The sequence below is a fragment of the Pleurodeles waltl genome, chromosome 1_2 (genome assembly GCF_031143425.1).
Source record: "Pleurodeles waltl isolate 20211129_DDA chromosome 1_2, aPleWal1.hap1.20221129, whole genome shotgun sequence".
Lineage (NCBI taxonomy): Eukaryota > Metazoa > Chordata > Amphibia > Caudata > Salamandridae > Pleurodeles > Pleurodeles waltl.
In genome coordinates this window covers 1,025,983,615-1,026,000,615 of record NC_090437.1, presented here as the reverse complement: position 1 = coordinate 1,026,000,615, position 17,001 = coordinate 1,025,983,615, and the positions used below count along the sequence as shown (strand labels likewise).

General features: G+C 49.4%; 1 protein-coding gene across 2 annotated transcripts in view; it reads left to right on the top strand.

Moving 5' to 3' along the window:
* The window catches only part of WDR19 (WD repeat domain 19), a 601,305-nt gene that overhangs the window by 149,079 nt on the left and 435,225 nt on the right, over window positions 1-17,001 (top strand). For both annotated transcript variants that reach the window (XM_069202086.1, XM_069202080.1), the window contains exon 17: window positions 4,953-5,157. In XM_069202086.1, coding sequence (XP_069058187.1) covers window positions 4,953-5,157 — 205 coding nt within the window. The remainder of the gene's footprint in view (window positions 1-4,952; window positions 5,158-17,001) is intronic.

Below are 17,001 nucleotides of genomic sequence, written 5' to 3'. Positions count from 1 at the left end.
GAGTCTTTACTTCTCACCTATCACTAGAGATACCCTTGGCAGTCTGGGACAGGATAAGCAAGCACCTAAATCTCCTTCCTTTCCCCAAGTTCATTCCATGAGTTCCATAACTAGAAAAAGACCAGGTTTGTTAAGGTGGGCTCTGTGTATGTATAGTAGACTGGGTCCCTAAGAAGTTCTCCCCCTTTCACCAAATGTCCTCTCATAAATCGGTTATGCAGATATTAATTTCCTCTCCCCTTGAATAACCTAATTCCCTATTACCAAGGCTACCAAACTGTTTTTGTTCGCAGCCATTGAGTGGTACATAATGCTGCTGACACGATTCTTTTGAACAATCCTTCTTGTGAACCCCATCTTCGTTCTTAACTCTGGCCTTACACTGGTTCTGGTCAAGAAGCGAGTTGTCTTTAAGGTTCTGTGTACCTAGTTTCTTACTCTTCACAATTCTGGACCCCTCTACATTAAAAATAGAGTTTTGTGGCACAGTCCCCCCCAGGTGTTCAGATCCTTCTCTCTTCATATTGCCACCATACCAAGATTTCGCCAGCAGAGAGGCACTTTCTCGTTGCAATAACCCAGAACTCTCTCCCACTTTAAATTTGTAGCATTCAAAACATTTCTCTTTTCAGAAAAATCTGAAAATGTGGTTGTTCCAGGTCTAACTTTGCTCCCTGGTCCAGCACCAGGACGCCTCTGAATAGCTGCATGCTCTATAAATCTACCTCATTTATTCATTTACACATTCATGTAAATGGGGCCATCAGGCCCCTCGAGGACATCAAGAAGCCATATGGCCTTCCAAACAGTTTGTGATTTTGCGGCTTAAAAGTCTGTCAGTGGGTTCTACAACTCCAGGCCATAAGTGGAGCCTCCAGACAGCTCACTAGCTTTGAGAAACTACTAAAATTGGAGAGTCACAACAGCCATGTAATTTCAGCATTGTATATTATGCTGCAGGAAGTGGCGCCGGCTGGGAATAGCCCAGGCCATAAGACATTGGGGGGGGGGGAGAAATGCAGACGAGGGAGCATGGTGATGGAGAATGGGAAAGGATTCACAATATGACAACATTTCTGTGTTTAATGTCAAGGGGTAAGAATATAACACAAGCTTCTCACATGTTTAGAACCACATCCCAGAGAGATAGGTATCGGGAGAATAAAACAAGAGGAGTGATTGCTGGAGAGGCTGTGGGGTACTAGGCACCATTGGTGAAAGCGGTCTGTCCTGATCCTGAGGCAATGGATGGCTAGGCTTTGGTACATATTAGCCACAGAAAATGTACTCTTGTGGTGCACCATAGACTCAAATCCTTTGACTTTGACTGGCGATCTTTCCTGACGCTACTGTTGACAAAATATAGGGAATTCATTTGCCCTCGTTACTTCTGAGTGCTCTGAATAATTCCTGAGAGTACTTCAGTGTGGGGTCCAATAACTTGCAAAGTATTGTCCTGTGATGGAAGCCTATGTAGACCCATTTTTTTTAATCAATTATTTTTATTGCAAAAGAAGAACAGACAGAACGTTGCAGCTGCATAATTGACGACATCAGGATAACAGTCAGAACACATTCATTCTCCCCGAAGATTCCCCATGGCCCACTCCTTTGCGCCACCCCCAATACTAAAATCAGAGCACATCTTGAGCATACGATCATATCTGGTTGTGATCTACTGCCCCCGCGGAGCCAGGTGGAGTACATAGACCACCTCTATAGGTATTCCACTTTCCCCAGATTCTAGTCCATTTCTTTGGGCAACCCCAGCTCGTATATACCACTCGCTCTGCCAACATGCACCAGCCCAGGACAAATTTCCAGTCCGCCTGTTCTGGCGTCGACTTGCTTTCCATGTGCGTGCAATGTTCCGTTTCGCTACCACAAACCCCAGAGTCCTCCATAACCGGTCCAAGTGGCTGAGATCTGTTTCATCCCATATGTTCAACAGGCACCATTTAGGGGAGGTAGATGCAATTAATAGACTTACACTTACACTTACACTTCACCTTTAGCTGTTCAAGATGCCCTGGTGTTGGGATCTCAGGGTCTCACAGGGGTTATGGGATTTGTACAATCATACGGCTTCTTTGAGCATTCCTTCCTCAGTGACCTGGGAACAAATTATCAGTTGGCTGAGTCATTAAGGAAAATTCCATTGGGTTTCATCCCATCTCTCGGGAGAAAATAACTTCAAGATACCCTTCAGTAGTGTACAGTGCACTATTTGTGTTTGTGGAGCTGTAGGAAGCTGTCTCTCTACTTGGTGAACGAAAAAAAAATACACTGTGCAGAGAGTCCAGTGGATCCCCAATTGGTTTGCAGAGGCAAAAGTAGATGGGACTAATGCTCTATTTTGTGGTGGTGTGGGCGAGCAGTTAGGCTTATCAGAGGGTAGTGCTAAGCACTTGTACTCACAGAGGCAATAAATGAATAAATCCGAGACCAATTTAGAAAAATAACACTTTTTATATATACTTTAAACCCACAAACTTCATTTTAAGGTAGGTACGTTTTTAAGCATAAATACTTTTCACTTGCAAAAAGCAACAGTACAGTTTCAGAGTTCTTCAATGTGCAGAGGTGCAGTACGGCGTTGGGTGTCCAATGTATTTCATTGTATGTATGGATTGGTCCCCGTGGATTTAGGCTGAATGCTCTGGCTGCGGGGCCATTCAGGGACAACCAACAGGTAAGTTGCAAATGTGGGGTGCCCTGGCACATAGGTGCACCTTTTGTCCTCTTCACCAGGGCCCAGGGGCGACAGATGAAGGGGTGTCGTTTGGTGTCAGGTTTCCTTGTCCAGGAGCACTTGCGGTTGGGGTGCCTGTGGTCTGAGGCTGCAGGTATCATCGTTGAGTCCAGGAGGGGTGAAAGAACAGTGGGCTCGTGCTCAGGAGAGCTGTGGAATGTTGATGACAGCAGGGGTCCACTTCAGCTCGGGTCGTCAGCGACGGGTGCAGTGGTTGCTTTAGGTGTTGGGTTTCTCTCCCCACATAAGCCACTGGAGAGAGGAGGGATCTGCATTCAGAGGCTGCAGGCAACTTCAGGGAATACAGGAGGGTGAAACCATGATGGACTCTGGACAGCTGAGAGACGTTGCTGGCACCAGAGATCCACTCCCACTTGGGTCAGTGAGGCGGGTGCAGTGGTGACTTCAGATGTTCAGTCTTTGCGGTTCCAGAGGAGGCAGAGACCTTTCCTTAGAGTTCCTGGGCAAGCAGGTCTGCTGCTCACGGGAGATTTGAGTCTTTTTCGAAGGCAGGCAGCCCTCCCAGGTTTCTGGAGGTTCAGCTGCAGGACAAGGCGCCTTCTGGTGCAGAGTTCGAGGAGTGCAGACAGGCCGGTGGGGTTGGTACCAGGTCAGCTTCTTCTTCTCCTCTTCTGTGGCCGCTTCTCTTCTTTGTCCTTTTCTTCTTAGGTCATCAGGTTCTCCGTTCTGGGGCTTAGGGGTGCCACTTAAATACTCAATTAAGGGACTTTACATAGAGTGCCAGGTGGCAGCCAGTGAGTTGCCCACCTTTAGGTTGACTACACCCTTTCTATGACCATAGGGAAGTGGGCATAACCCAAACCCTAGTGGCCTAATTCCTTCCAAACCAAGATTTAGGAATGTAAAAAGCGGTGTCCACTTTAGCTCGTCCACCTTAGGGGTTGGACTGGCATAAAGTGAGCACACCTAGTAATCTGCCAAATTTTACCACCTGTCTTGCTGTCAAAAGTGAGGTTACAAGAGGGGGGAGGGGAGTTGGTCCTCTCCACCATTTGGAGAGACCTAAGTCACATTACAAAGGTGGCTAGGCCTTTAAAGCTTCCCACCTCAGAATGACCATCCTGTCTGGAAGAGGTGTCAGCACCATCGCCCAGTGCAGGCTTTTGTCTCTGGATCCTGAGAGTGCTGGCTCTCTCTTAGGGGGTTAGAAACGTGGCAAGGGGCTGAATTGGTCAGAACCAGTCAGTTAACAAACTAGTAGATGGTAGGTTTTCTGGGGGCACCTCTAAGGTGCCCTCTGGGTGCATGTATTGGTGAATCCAATACTGGGATCAATGTGGGTACACCAATACGGGATGTTTGATACAAAACATCCCTATCTTCAGTGAAGCCATCATGTAGCTGGGGAACTCGAAGTGACCCCTGCCCAGCACATGTATCTAAAATGGCTTCCCTGATCACTTACTATGTCTAAGAATCGATAAGGACACAGCAGGGGTATATCTGCTTATGGACCGCTCACTGCTAGAGAGGTGACTTACATATATTGCATGCAGTGTTAGGGGACATGAGACACAGGCCATGTCGTGTTTTCACTTTTGTCTGCACCAAGACACGCAGCCTGTAATGGCAGCTTGTCGTGTGCTTGGTGAGGGGTCCGTTATGGTGGCACAATTCATGCTGCAGCCATTAAGGACCCTCCTTATTACCCCAGGCCCTACGTACCAGTGGTACCATTTATTAGGGACTTATAGGGTAGGCTAGAGGTTTGGCGAATTGGGAAACAACTGTGCAGTTTTGGGGAAAGAGATCTGGCCCTGGGGACCTGGTTAGCAAGACCCTAGTGCACTTTCAGTCAAAATGACATCAGATACCAGGCAAAAAGTGTACTTTCCTACAGGAGCCGATTCACGTTTCCTAAAAGGCATCCATTTATTGTAAGAGATCTTTACTAATGAGATATACTATAATCAGTGAGTTGGAAGGTTAAAATCTTAAAAGACAGGTTCAGTATGTCCTTTTGATCCCTCATTCAATAAAACTAGATCAGTTTGCCTATCCTATCAATAGACACTGATAAATAAAACAACTACCACTTATCTATTTTTACTGAATTCCTTGTGAATGGAGGACATTTCATATAATACCTCTTAATTGTAATTGACCATCCAGTGAACATAAACAAAAACATACAGATAATTTATTTCTGCTAATTTGCTTTGGTTTATGTTTTCCACAGGCTCGAAGGTAATATTGGCCGGAGGGACTAAGTTGCTATTTTCGCATAAACCATTGATGCTGCATAATGGGGAGTTAACATGCCAGACACAGAGTGGAAAAACAAACAATTTCTATTTGAACACTCATAGTTTTCTTGGCAAATTAAAAGAGTCTGGATCCAGTGAGCTAAAACAGATGCTGACACAGACTTTAACACTGAAACGGTAAGCCTTTTCTTTGTTATTGTATTTCTTATTATTTAATTTGTACAATAAATTACCACAATTGGGTTGATGAAAGCAGCTGAGTCCATCTATGGCATTACCGATCAGTTAAACCAACTCCTTTATATTTGTACAATTTTGAAGTGTTTCTCTTTTCCCACCCACATTTGTGAAAACTATAGGATAGTGTAAGATTAATTGTCACCTTTCCGATTATTTATCCAATAATTTTGGGTCCTGCCATAGTCACATTCTGTATTACATAAGTAGTACCAAAAGGGGACCAGATCGTATTTCTGACATCTTATGGAGGGCTCCCTGCACAGACCAGGGCCATATCATGAACTTGTTCAGCACCTCTTTCTCTGCACACAGGCTCAGAATGTAACATGTATTTCCCAGGCAAGGACTCCACTGAGCTGGCCGGCTCCTACAGACAGGATGGTAGTGCTTATAGGAAGTTTTAAACAAACTATTCTTCTATGTCCATGAACAGTGGATGTACTTCCCCAGGTCTTCAAAAAAGCTGGTCTCCTCAGGAGAAAGTACAGGAACCATCATCCTGCCTTCACCGACCAGAACTGGGAAGGGACACTATTTAAAATGGAATGGGGCTTAAAAACGAGATATCACCCTTCTCAGATGACCATTTACTCCTCACCTCCCAGTCTGGGACCAGTCAGGAAACGGAAAGGCATTGTTGGACTTAGTCCAGGCTAATTTAACAACCATAACCTGCAGAAAGAGGGGAGAGCACTTAGGGACTGGTGTAGAATGGTAATGGCAATTACCTTTTAACTACCAGCAAGTGCAAGGCAAAGATGATAACATGGTCCGAAAGTCATTCAGGAAAAATATACATATGTATATGCGTGCGTGCTTGTGTGTGTGTGTGTATGTATAAATGTGTGTGTGTCTATATGCTTGTGTGTGTATATATATATATGTGTGTGTGTGTGTGTGTGTGTGTGTGTAAGGAAATGCCTCCTTAGCATGGTTACCCCCTGACATTTTGCCTTTGCTGATGTCAAGTTATGACTTGAAAGGGTACTGGGACCCTGCTAAACAGGCCCCAGCATCAGTGTTCTTTCCCTAAACTGTACCTTTGTCTCCACAATTGGCACAACCCTGGCACCCAGGTAAGTCCCTTGTAACTGGTACCCCTGGTACCAAGGGCCCTGATGCCAGGGAAGGTCTCTAAGGGCTGCATCATGTCTTATGCCACCCTTGAGACCCCTCACTCAGCACATACACACTGCTTAACAGCTTGTGTGTGCTGGTGGGGAGAAAATGACTAAGTCGACATGACACTCCCCTCAGAGTGCCATGCCAACCTCACACTGCCTGTGGCATAGGTAAGTCACCCCTCTGACAGGCCTTACAGCCCTAAGGCAGGGTGCACTATACCACAGGTGAGGGCATATGTGCATGAGCACTATGCCCCTACATTTTCTAAGCAAAACCTTAGACATTGTAAGTGCAGGGTAGCCATAAGAGTATATGGTCTGGGAGTTTGTCAAACACGAACTCCACAGCACCAAAAATGGCTACACTGAAAACTGGGAAGTTTGGTATCAAACTTCTCAGCACAATAAATGCACACTGATGCAAGTGTGCAATTTATTGTACAATACACCCAGAGGGCATCTTAGAGATGCCCCCTGAAAACATATCCGACTTCCAGTGTAGGCTGACTAGTTTTTCCAGCCTGTCACACACCAGACATGTTGCTGGCCACATGGGGAGAGTGCCGTTGTCACTCTGTGGCCAGGAACAAAGCCTGTACTGGGTGGAGGTGCGTCTCACCCCCCCCCCTGCAGGAACTGTAACACCTGGCGGTGAGCCTCAAAGGCTCACCCCTTTTGTTACAGCGCCCCAGGGCATCCCAGCTAGTGGAGATGTCCACCCCTCCGGCCACTGCCCCCACTTTTGGCAGGAAGGCTGGAGGAGATAATTAGGAAAACAAGGAGGAGCCACCCTCAAGGACAGTAGCTATATATATGTATATATATATGTGTGTGTGTGTGTGTACATGTGTACGTGTACACCCATATTTCCTTATCCAGTATAAAGGAAAAGTCAAGACACCTTCGAATGGTTGCAAAAACAAAATTAGGTTTGTTACGACCTATTCTAATCAAGCATATAATCTGAGAAAGGCACTTACCAAAAGCTGGCATATTCTACAGACAGATCCAGATCTAGAAGACAGCACCAAAGTCCTTAGCAAAACGGATACTGGGTCCTAATTACAACGACCTAGTGGCAACTGCCACTAGATTTGAGATATATATATATATATATATCCTAAAAAAACAATGGTCACAGGGATGTTATAGTTAGGTTCATAATTTGCACACACAAAACCATAGAAATTCAGCAGTTATAAATACAGTTATTTCAAGGAACTATAACTCATGCCCTAAGGTATCAATATCTCGCAACCCCCCAAAATTGAAAAAAAATAAAATAATCTTTTGACCCTGACGTAGGTACCTATGTGACCTCTTCACCAGGCCTAGGGGGTCAGGGTATTCCTACCCTCCCCCCTTATTTTTTAATAGCAAAAGTAGACACAGTGCAAAAATCATTGAAGGCAATGCAGTCCTAGAGGAGTAAAAGTACCAACACAGTTTACAGGTAAGTACTTGAGTTATGGTCCTAGTCTTTGGGGGTTAAGGTGACCGCAAGGTGAAGTTTGGGGAGACACCGATGGTGCACAACCAGCGACACTGGGCGTTAGTGACCTGATTTTAGGTCGGGTTTCACTCCTCACGCCCCGCAGCTCCTTCTGACTGCCTCCTTGCCCTCTACCCCGCCCTCGCTGCTGCTGCGAGTTCGAGGCCCTCCACCACCCGCAGGCACCCACCTGCGCTTCATCCCTGGTGTCTAGTGGTTGCCGTAAGTATTGTGTGTCTGTCCTGTTATTGTATTTTGTATTTGTGCCCTTTTGCCTTTTTGTGCCTTTTTGCTCATGTTTTCTGCCTTTTACTGCCATTTTCCTTCTTTTCTCTTTCCACGCTTGTTTTTCGGCTTCTGCCGCTCTCTCCTTTCCCGCCGCCCCCATTTGCCACGCTCCCGCCTCCCAGCTGCTCCTCCCTCCCACCTCCCCTTCTTGGTGGCGGCCACTGCGCGGTGTACAGAGTGACCCCTGACCTGATTTTAGGTCGGGTTTCACTCCTCATGCCGCGCAGCTCCTCCTGACTCCCTCCGTGCCCTCTACCCCACCCTCGCTGCTGCTGCGAGTTCGAGGTCCTCCACCACCGCAGGCACCCGCCTGCGCCTCATCCCTGGTGTCTAGTGGTTTCCGTAAGTATTGCGTGTCTGTCCTGTTATTGTATTTTGTATTTGTGCCCTTTTGGCTTTTTGTGCCTTTTTGCTTGTGTTTTTTTGCCTTTTACTGCCATTTTCCTTCTTATCTCTTTCCTCGCTTGTTTTTCGGCTTCTGCCGCTCTCTATTTTCCCGCCGCTGCGTCCCCTGCAGCCCCGCAACCCTTGCGCCCCCATTTGCCCACCGCTCCCGCCTCCCAGCTGATCCTCCCTCCCACCTCCCCTTCTTAATGGTGGCTGGCGCGCCAGAGGCACGCCCGTCTGCACCTGTCCGTGCCTGGACCGCGCCCAGCGCCAGACTCCCTGGCCCACGCGCTCCACACGCCGCCAGACGCCACTACAGTGCCAACGACCTCCACGCCCTCAACCCAGGCCGCTCCACCTCCTGCTTCCAAGCCACCCTGAGGCACCCCCACAGTCCCTTCTCCTGTCGGATCTGAAGCTTCACCTGCCCCCAAGCTGCCAAGCACCACACCAGGACCACTAACAACCACCTCAGCTGCATCCTCCTCAACACCTGCTTCATCCACAAGCACGCCGTTGAACTCTGGGACCTACTCACCTCATCTTCCCCAAACGTCACCTTCCTCACCGAAACCTGGATGACTCCCTCCTCGAAACCTGACATCGCCATAGCCATCCCCGAAGGCTATAAGATCACCCGCAGAGACCACACCAACAGACCGGGAGGAGTAATCGCTATAGTCCATAAGAAAACCATCAGAATCTCAATAAACACCGATGACACCCTTGATGCCGCCGAACACATACACTTCAAGATTCACAATGCTGCCGAACACCACCCTCAGAGCAACCCTTGTCTTCAGGCCCCCGACCACAGTTCAGCGACTCCATCGCCGACATGATCCGCACCCAGGCCCTTGCCTCCACAGAGTACATTCTCCTCGACGACTTGAATTTTCACCTCGAGAACGCCAACTACAGCAACTCCACTGTTCTGATCGCCATCCTCGGTCTCAAACAACTGGTCACAATGCCCACCCGCTCCGCTGGCCACACACTCGACCCCGTCTTCTCCATCAGCAGCCACGTCACCTTCAGCCATACCACCGAACTCCACTGACCGACCCCCACTGCGTCCACTTCACCTTCCAGAAACCCGCCATTCACCTCCGCCCACAACAGATCCCCACCGAAGCTGGAACAAGATCTTGGGAGACCAACTGATCTCCATCCTCACCCGGGCCCCGCCACCCAGCACCACCGACCCCCAACACAGCCGCCCTCAACCTCAGACACTCGTTAGATGACTGCACCAACACCCTCGCCCCGCTCAGGAAATTCTCCAACAACCGCACTAGCACCAAGGCCATCTGGTTCACCGCCGACCTTCAAACCTCCAAGCAGGTATGCCTGAAAATCAAGAAGAAGTGGCGCCAAGAACCAACAGAGAGCAACCACGCAGCCCTCAAGATAGCCATCCGCAAGCACCACCAGCTCATCCAGACCACCAAAAGATCCTTCTACAAAGATCGCATCAACAACAACGCCCATGACAGCAAAGAGCTCTTGAGCATCGTCAAAGAACTCACCAACCCCAGGTCATGCTCCATCAACCCCCCTCCATCGCAAGACCTCTGTGACTCCCTCGCCACTTTCTTCCATCGCAAGATCATGGAAATCCACAACAGCTTCAACTCCTTGCCCCCCACGACCACCACAATCACCACCAACCCCAATGCACCCAGCCACACCAACCTCTTGCTCTCCTGGACCCACCTCAACGACGAGGACACCGCAAAAACCATGAGCACCATCCACTCCGGATCTCCCTCAGACCCTTGCCCCCACCATGTCTTCAACAAACCGAGCCCCATCATCGCCCCCCCAACTCTGCATGATCATGAACAGCTCCTTCGAGACCGCCACCTTCCCAGAGAGCAGGAAGCACGCTGAAGTCCGCGCCCTGCTAAAAAAAAAACAAAGCTGACCCCGATGACATCAAAAATTACCGACCCATCTCCCTCCTTCCCTTCCCGGCGAAGGTCATCGAGAAGATCGGCAACAGCCAACTGAGCCGCTTCCTGGAGGACAACAACACACTGGACATCTCCCAATTTGGATTCCGTAGGAATCACAGCACGGAAACCGCCCTCATCGCCGCAACCGACGACATCAGGACCATACTCGACAAAGGCGAAACCGCGGCCCTCATCCTCCGGTACCTCTCGGCTGCCTTTGTCACAGTCTGCCACCACACCCTATGCCACCACACCCTATGCACTCGCCTCTACGATGCTGGGATCCACCACAAGACCCTGGACTGGATCACATCCTTCCTCTCCGGCAGAACTCAGAGAGTCCGCCTCCCTCCCTTCCTGTTGGAAGCCACCAAGACCATCTGCGACGTTCCCCAAGGGTCTTCCCTCAGCCCAACTCTTTTTAACATCTACATGGCACCGCTCGCCAACATCGTCCGATCCCACAACTTCAACATCGTGTCCTACGCCGATGACACCCAGCTGATCCTCTCACTCACCAAGGACCCCGCCACCGCCAAAACCAACCTCCACGACAGACTACATGCCATCGCCAACTGGATGGAGAAGAGCCGCCTCAAACTTAACTCTGACAAGACAGAAATCCTCATCCTCAGCTCCAACCGCTCTGCATGGGACGACTCCTGGTGGCCAGCCACCCTAGGAACCGCACCTACACCCACCACCCATGCACGCAATCTAGGCTTCATCCTAGACTCATCACTCACCATGACCCATCAAGTCAATGCCCTTTCAGCTTCCTGCTTCAACACCCTCTGCATGCTTCGCAAGATCTTCAGATGGATCCCCATCGAAACAAGAAGGACTGTCACCCACGCCCTCGTCAGCAGCAGACTGGACTACGGCAACGCGCTCTAAGCAGGAACCACAGCCAAGCTCCAGAAGAAGCTACAAAGTATACAGAACGCCTCCGCACGCCTCATCCTCAACATCCCACGCCGTGACCACATCTCAGCCCACCTCAAAGACCCACACTGGCTTCCAGTCACTAAGAGGATCACCTTCAAACTCCTCATCCACACCCACAAAGCTCTTCACAACACGGGCCCTGCCTACCTCAACGAGCGACTCACCTTCCACGCTCCCACCCGCCAGCTATGCTCCGCCAAGCTTGCCCTCGCCGCCGTCCATCGCATCCATCAAACTACAGCCGGCGGCAGATGCTTTTCCCGCCTCGCTGCCAAGACCTGTAACACCCTCCCCGCCCACCTACGACAGACCCAGGACATCCTGACCTTCAGGAAACTCCTCAAGACCTGGTTATTCAAGCAGTAGCAGTTCCTTCACACCCCCCTGTTTCAGTGCCTTGAGACCCTAGCGGGTGAGTATTGCGCTTTACAAATGTTTGATTGATTGATTAGTGTCGGGTGCCTAATGGAAATACATGGACTTGGGGCACTCAGAAGTAAATGGTTTGCAGGTAAGTTCCTGCGGTCTCGGGGCACAGGCCCTGGAGGTTTTAGATCAGTAATTGGAGGGGGTGGGGCACAGGTCAGCACCAAACATACACACTCAGCGGCCCGGGGGTGGCCGGGTGCAGGGTGCAAACACAGCATTGGGCGCCCTATGCTTTTAAATGTGGAATCCTGGGTGTCACAAAGATGCTGCAGGCTTGGTCCAGGGAGTCGGCTGAAGAAAACCAATGGCTGGATAGGTAATTAGAGATTCTACTGGATGTCGCTGGACCGTCGGTTGGGTTCCCCAAGGCCAGGGGGCTGCTGGTGCAGGGATACCTTTTGGCATCTGGAATCTTCATCGGAGCCGGTCACGGTCAGTAGCGTCCTCGGGATTTAGGCTGAAGGAGTTGTCGTGTTGGTCAGGAGGGCTCAACCCAGGGTGGACTTGAGGTCAGAATCACTCAGGGGTCTTCTCTGGACCGGTGGGCCACCTGGACTCTGTGCATGTTGGGTGCAGAGTGGGCAGAACTCACGGAACCGGAGGGCTCTGGAGTCCTTGTTGGAGGTTTCTTTGTAGACAGGGCCGCTGTCCTCAGGAGTTCTTGGTCCTTAGGTAGGCAGGCAGTCCTCTGGGGGTTTGTAGAGGTCACCGTTCCTGCAGGATGAGTCTTCTTTTTGTAGCAGGAGTCTTGAAGGTGCAGACAGGGCAGTAGAGAGACTTCTCTGCTGGTGCGACTCTTCAGTCCTTCTTCTTTTCAGGTCACCAGGAATCTGAAGAGCAAGGTTCAGGGGCGTTGCAGAGGCAGATGGCTACTGACCCTGAGGGTCAAACACAAACATTACAAGCTAGTATCTTTCCCCTTTGGGGAGGGGACATATTCCTAACCCTGTTGGATATCTCTTTCCAAAACAAGATGGAGGATACTGCAGAGAGGGGTTCACCTCAGCTCTGGGCACTCTAGGGGTGGTCCCAGCTGGGGTGGGCACTTCTACTCATTTTCTTGCTGGACCTGCCGCCAAAAGTGGGGCTTGTCTGGGGGCAGTCATCACTTGCTGACGCAGCAGAACAAATTGCAGAAGCCTTTGAGGCTCCCCACCAAGTGTTTCTGTTCCTGCAGGGGGGGAGGTGTGAAGCACCTTCACCCAGGACAGGCTTTGTCCCTGACTTCTGAGAGCACAAAGGCTCTCACACCATGGGGCCAGAAACTTGTCTGGTGGTGGCAGGCTGGCATAGACCGATCAGCCATATACTAGAGAGATGGGTGAATTACAGGGGGCATCTCTAAGATGCCCTCAGTGTGCAATAAATCCCACACTGGCATCATTGTGGGTTTATTGAGCTGAAAAGTTTGATACCAAACTTTTCAGTCTCCAGTGAAGCCATCATGGAGCTGTGGAGTTCGTAATGAGAAACTCCCAGCCCTTGTACTCATTAAGGCTAAACTGCACATACAGGGTGTACAGATGGACTTAGACACTGTAGAGGCATATTGCTCATGCAGCAGTGCCCTCGCCTGTGGTGTAGTGGACCCTGCCTTAGAGCTGTAAGGCCTGCTAGAGGGGTGACTTGCCTACAAAACACTGCCTGTAGCATAGGTATGGCACCCAGGGAGGGATGTCATGTCGAATTTACCTTTATTTCCCCACCAACACACACAATCTGCAGTGGCAGTGTGCATGTTTTTGGTGAGGCATAATACATGCTGCTGCCCTTAGGGACCCTCCCTGGTCACATGACCCTTGGTACCACTGGTACCTTTTACAAAGGACTTAGCTGTGTGCAAGGGGTGTGCCAGTGGTGGAGGCAATGTTACAGTTTAGGGAAAGAACACAGGTACTGGGGGCTGGTGTTTTGCTTTCATTAATGACCGAGCTGACAACAATCTCTGGAATGCACTTCTTAGTTTAACCCCTTCGCTGCCGGGCCTTTTCCCCCTCCTGTGCCGAGCCTTTTTTTGGCTATTTGGGGCAGTTCGCGCTTAGGCCCTCATAACTTTTTGTTCACATAAGCTACCCACGCCAAATATGCGTCCTTTTTTCCCAACATCCTAGGGATTCTAGAGGTACCCAGACTTTGTGGGTTCCCCTGAAGGAGACCAAGAAATTAGCCAAAATACAGTGACATTTTTTTTTTTTTTAAATGGGGGAAAAAAGGGCTGCAGAAGGCAGCTCGTGGGTTTTTTCCCTGAAAATGGCACTAAAAAAGGGTTTGCGGTGGCAAGCTCGCCATCTTCCCAGCTTTCAGGAACAGGCAGACTTGAATTGGTAACCCAATTTTTCAATACAATTTTGACATTTTACTGGGACATACCCCATTTTTACTATTTTTTGTGCTTTCAGCCTCCTTCCAGTTAGTGACCAAAATGGGTGAGAAACCAGTGCTGGATCCCAGAAAGCTAAACATTTCTGAAACCTAGACAACATTCTGAATTCAGCAAGGGGTCATTTGTGTAGATCCTACAAGTGTTTCCTACAGAAAATAACAGCTGAAATAAAAAAAAATATTGAAATTTAGGTGAAAAAAACAGCCATTTTCCTCCACGTTTTACTCTGTAACTTTTACCTGCGATGTCAGATTTTTTTAAAGCAATATACCGTTACGTCAGCTGGACACTTCTGGTTGCGGGGATACATAGGGCTTGTAGGTTCATCAAGAACTCTAGGTACCCAGAGCCAATAAATGAGCTGCACCTTGCAATGGGTTTTTATTCTATACCGGGTATACAGCAATTCATTTGCTGAAATATAAAAAGTGAAAAATAGGTATCAAGAAAACCTTTGTATTTCCAAAATGGCCAAAAGATAAGGTGTTGAGAAGCAGTGGTTATTTGCACATCTCTGAATTCCGGGGTGCCCATACTAGCATGTGAATTACAGGGCATTTCTCAAATAGACTTCTTTTTTACACACTGCCTTACATTTGGAAGGAAAAAATGTAGAGAAAGACAAGGGGCAATAACACTTGTTTTGCTATTCTGTGTTCTCCCAAGTCTCCCGATAAAAATGGTACCTCACTTGTGTGGGTAGGCCTAGCGCCCACGAAAGGAAATGGCTCAAAACACAACGTGGACACCATCACATTTTTTCACAGAAAACAGTGGTGTTTTTTGCAAAGTGCCTACCTGTGGATTTTGGCCTCTAGCTCAGTCGGCACCTGGGGAAACCTAGCAAACCAGTGCATTTTTGAAAACTAGACACCTAGGGGAATCCAAGATGGGGTGACTTGTGGGGATCTGACCAGGTTCTGTTACCCAGAATCCTTTGCAAACCTCAAAATTCAACCCAAAAAACACTTTTTCCTCTCATTTCGGTGACAGAAAGTTCTGGAATCTGAGAGGAGCCACAAATTTCCTTCCCCCCAGCGTTCCCCCAAGTCTCCCAATAAAAATGGTACCTCACTTGTGTGGGTAGGCCTAGCGCCCACGAAAGGAAATGGCCCAAAACACAACGTGGACACATCATATTATTTCACAGAAAACAGATGTGTTTTTTGCAAAGTGCCTACCTGTGGATTTTGGCCTCTAGCTCAGCCGGCCCCAGGGGGGGCAGAAATGGCCTAAAATAAATTTGCCCTCCCAACCCCCGCGGGGAGCGACCCTTGCCTACGGGGTCACTACCCCTGCGTGACATTGGTGAAAAAAAGGGGGGCAGAAATGGTCTAAATATAATTTGCCCCCCAGGGGAGCAACCCTTGCCTAATGGGTTGCTCCCCATCTCTAAAAAAAAAAAAAAAAAAAAAACACACAAAAAAAAATTGCCCTGGCGCCTAGAGGTTTCTGCCCCCCCGTGGTAGATCGGCCTAATAACAATAGGCCGATCTTCCCCCAGGGGGGTAGAAATGGCCTAAAATAAAATTGTTCCCCCAATCCCCCCCCGGGAGCGACCCTTGCCTACGGGGTCGTTCCCCTTGCGTGACATTGTCGCAAAAAAAAAAATCCCCGGTGCCTAGTTGTTTCTGCCCCCCTTGGGGGCAGATTGACCTAAAATCGGCCGATCTGCCCCCAAAGGGGGCAGAAATGGCCTAAAATAAATTTGCCCCCCAGGGGAACGACCCTTGCCTAAGGGGTCGCTCCCCTTGCGTGAAATTCGTGAAAAAAAAAAAAAAAACTCCCTGGTGTCTAGTGTTTTCTGTCCCCCTTTGGGGCAGATTGGCCTCATAAAAATAGGCCAATCTGCCCCTAAGGGGGGCAGAAATGGCCTAAATATAATTTGCCCCCTAGGGGAGCGACCCTTGCCTAACAGGTCGCTCCCCACCTCAAAAATACAAAACAAAAACAACAACAAAAAATAAAAAATGATCCCTAGTGCCTAGAGGTTTCTGCCCCCCCCCCCCTGGGGGGGCGGAAAAGGCCTTTAATAAAAATCCCCCACCCCCCCCCCAGCAACCCCCCCCCCCCCCAGGGAGCGACCCTTGCCCAAGGGGTCACCCCCCTTGCGTGAAATTCGCAAAAAAAAAAAAAAAAAAAACTCCCTGGTGTCTAGTGGTTTCTGTCCCCCTTGGGGGCAGATTGTCCTCCTAAAAATAGGCCAATCTGCCCCCAAGGGGGGCAGAAATGGCCTAAATATAATTTGCCCCCCCCCCCCAGGGAGCGATCCTTGCCTAAGGGGTCGCTCCCCACCTCAAAAATATAAAAAAATAAATAAATAAATACTCCCTGGTGCCTAGTGGGGCAGAAAAGGCCTTTAAAAAAAATGCCCCCCCCTGGGAGCGACCCTTGCCCAAGGGGTCGCTCCCTTATGACAATTTCATTTTTAAAAACAAACGTCCCTGGTGTCTGGTGGGCGTTTTGACAGCCAAAATAACTTTCCTTCCCTTTGAAGCCTCTCTCGGCCTTCCCCACGTGATCGGAAGAGAAATGCAAAGCGCGATGGGAGGAGGCCTTGTGACAATCAGTACGCGCGCGCTGATGTCACGGGGGTGGGAGGGTTCGGGTGTGGAAGTGGAAGGGCTTCCCCTTCCATCCCTGCTTTGGAGGGGTGGGGGTAAACCCCACAGAGGGAGCGCTAGCGCTCCCTCTGGGCTCTGTGCCCAGGACGTAATGGTTACGTCCTGGGCATAGCAGCACTGTGCCTCAGGATGTAACCATTACGTCCTG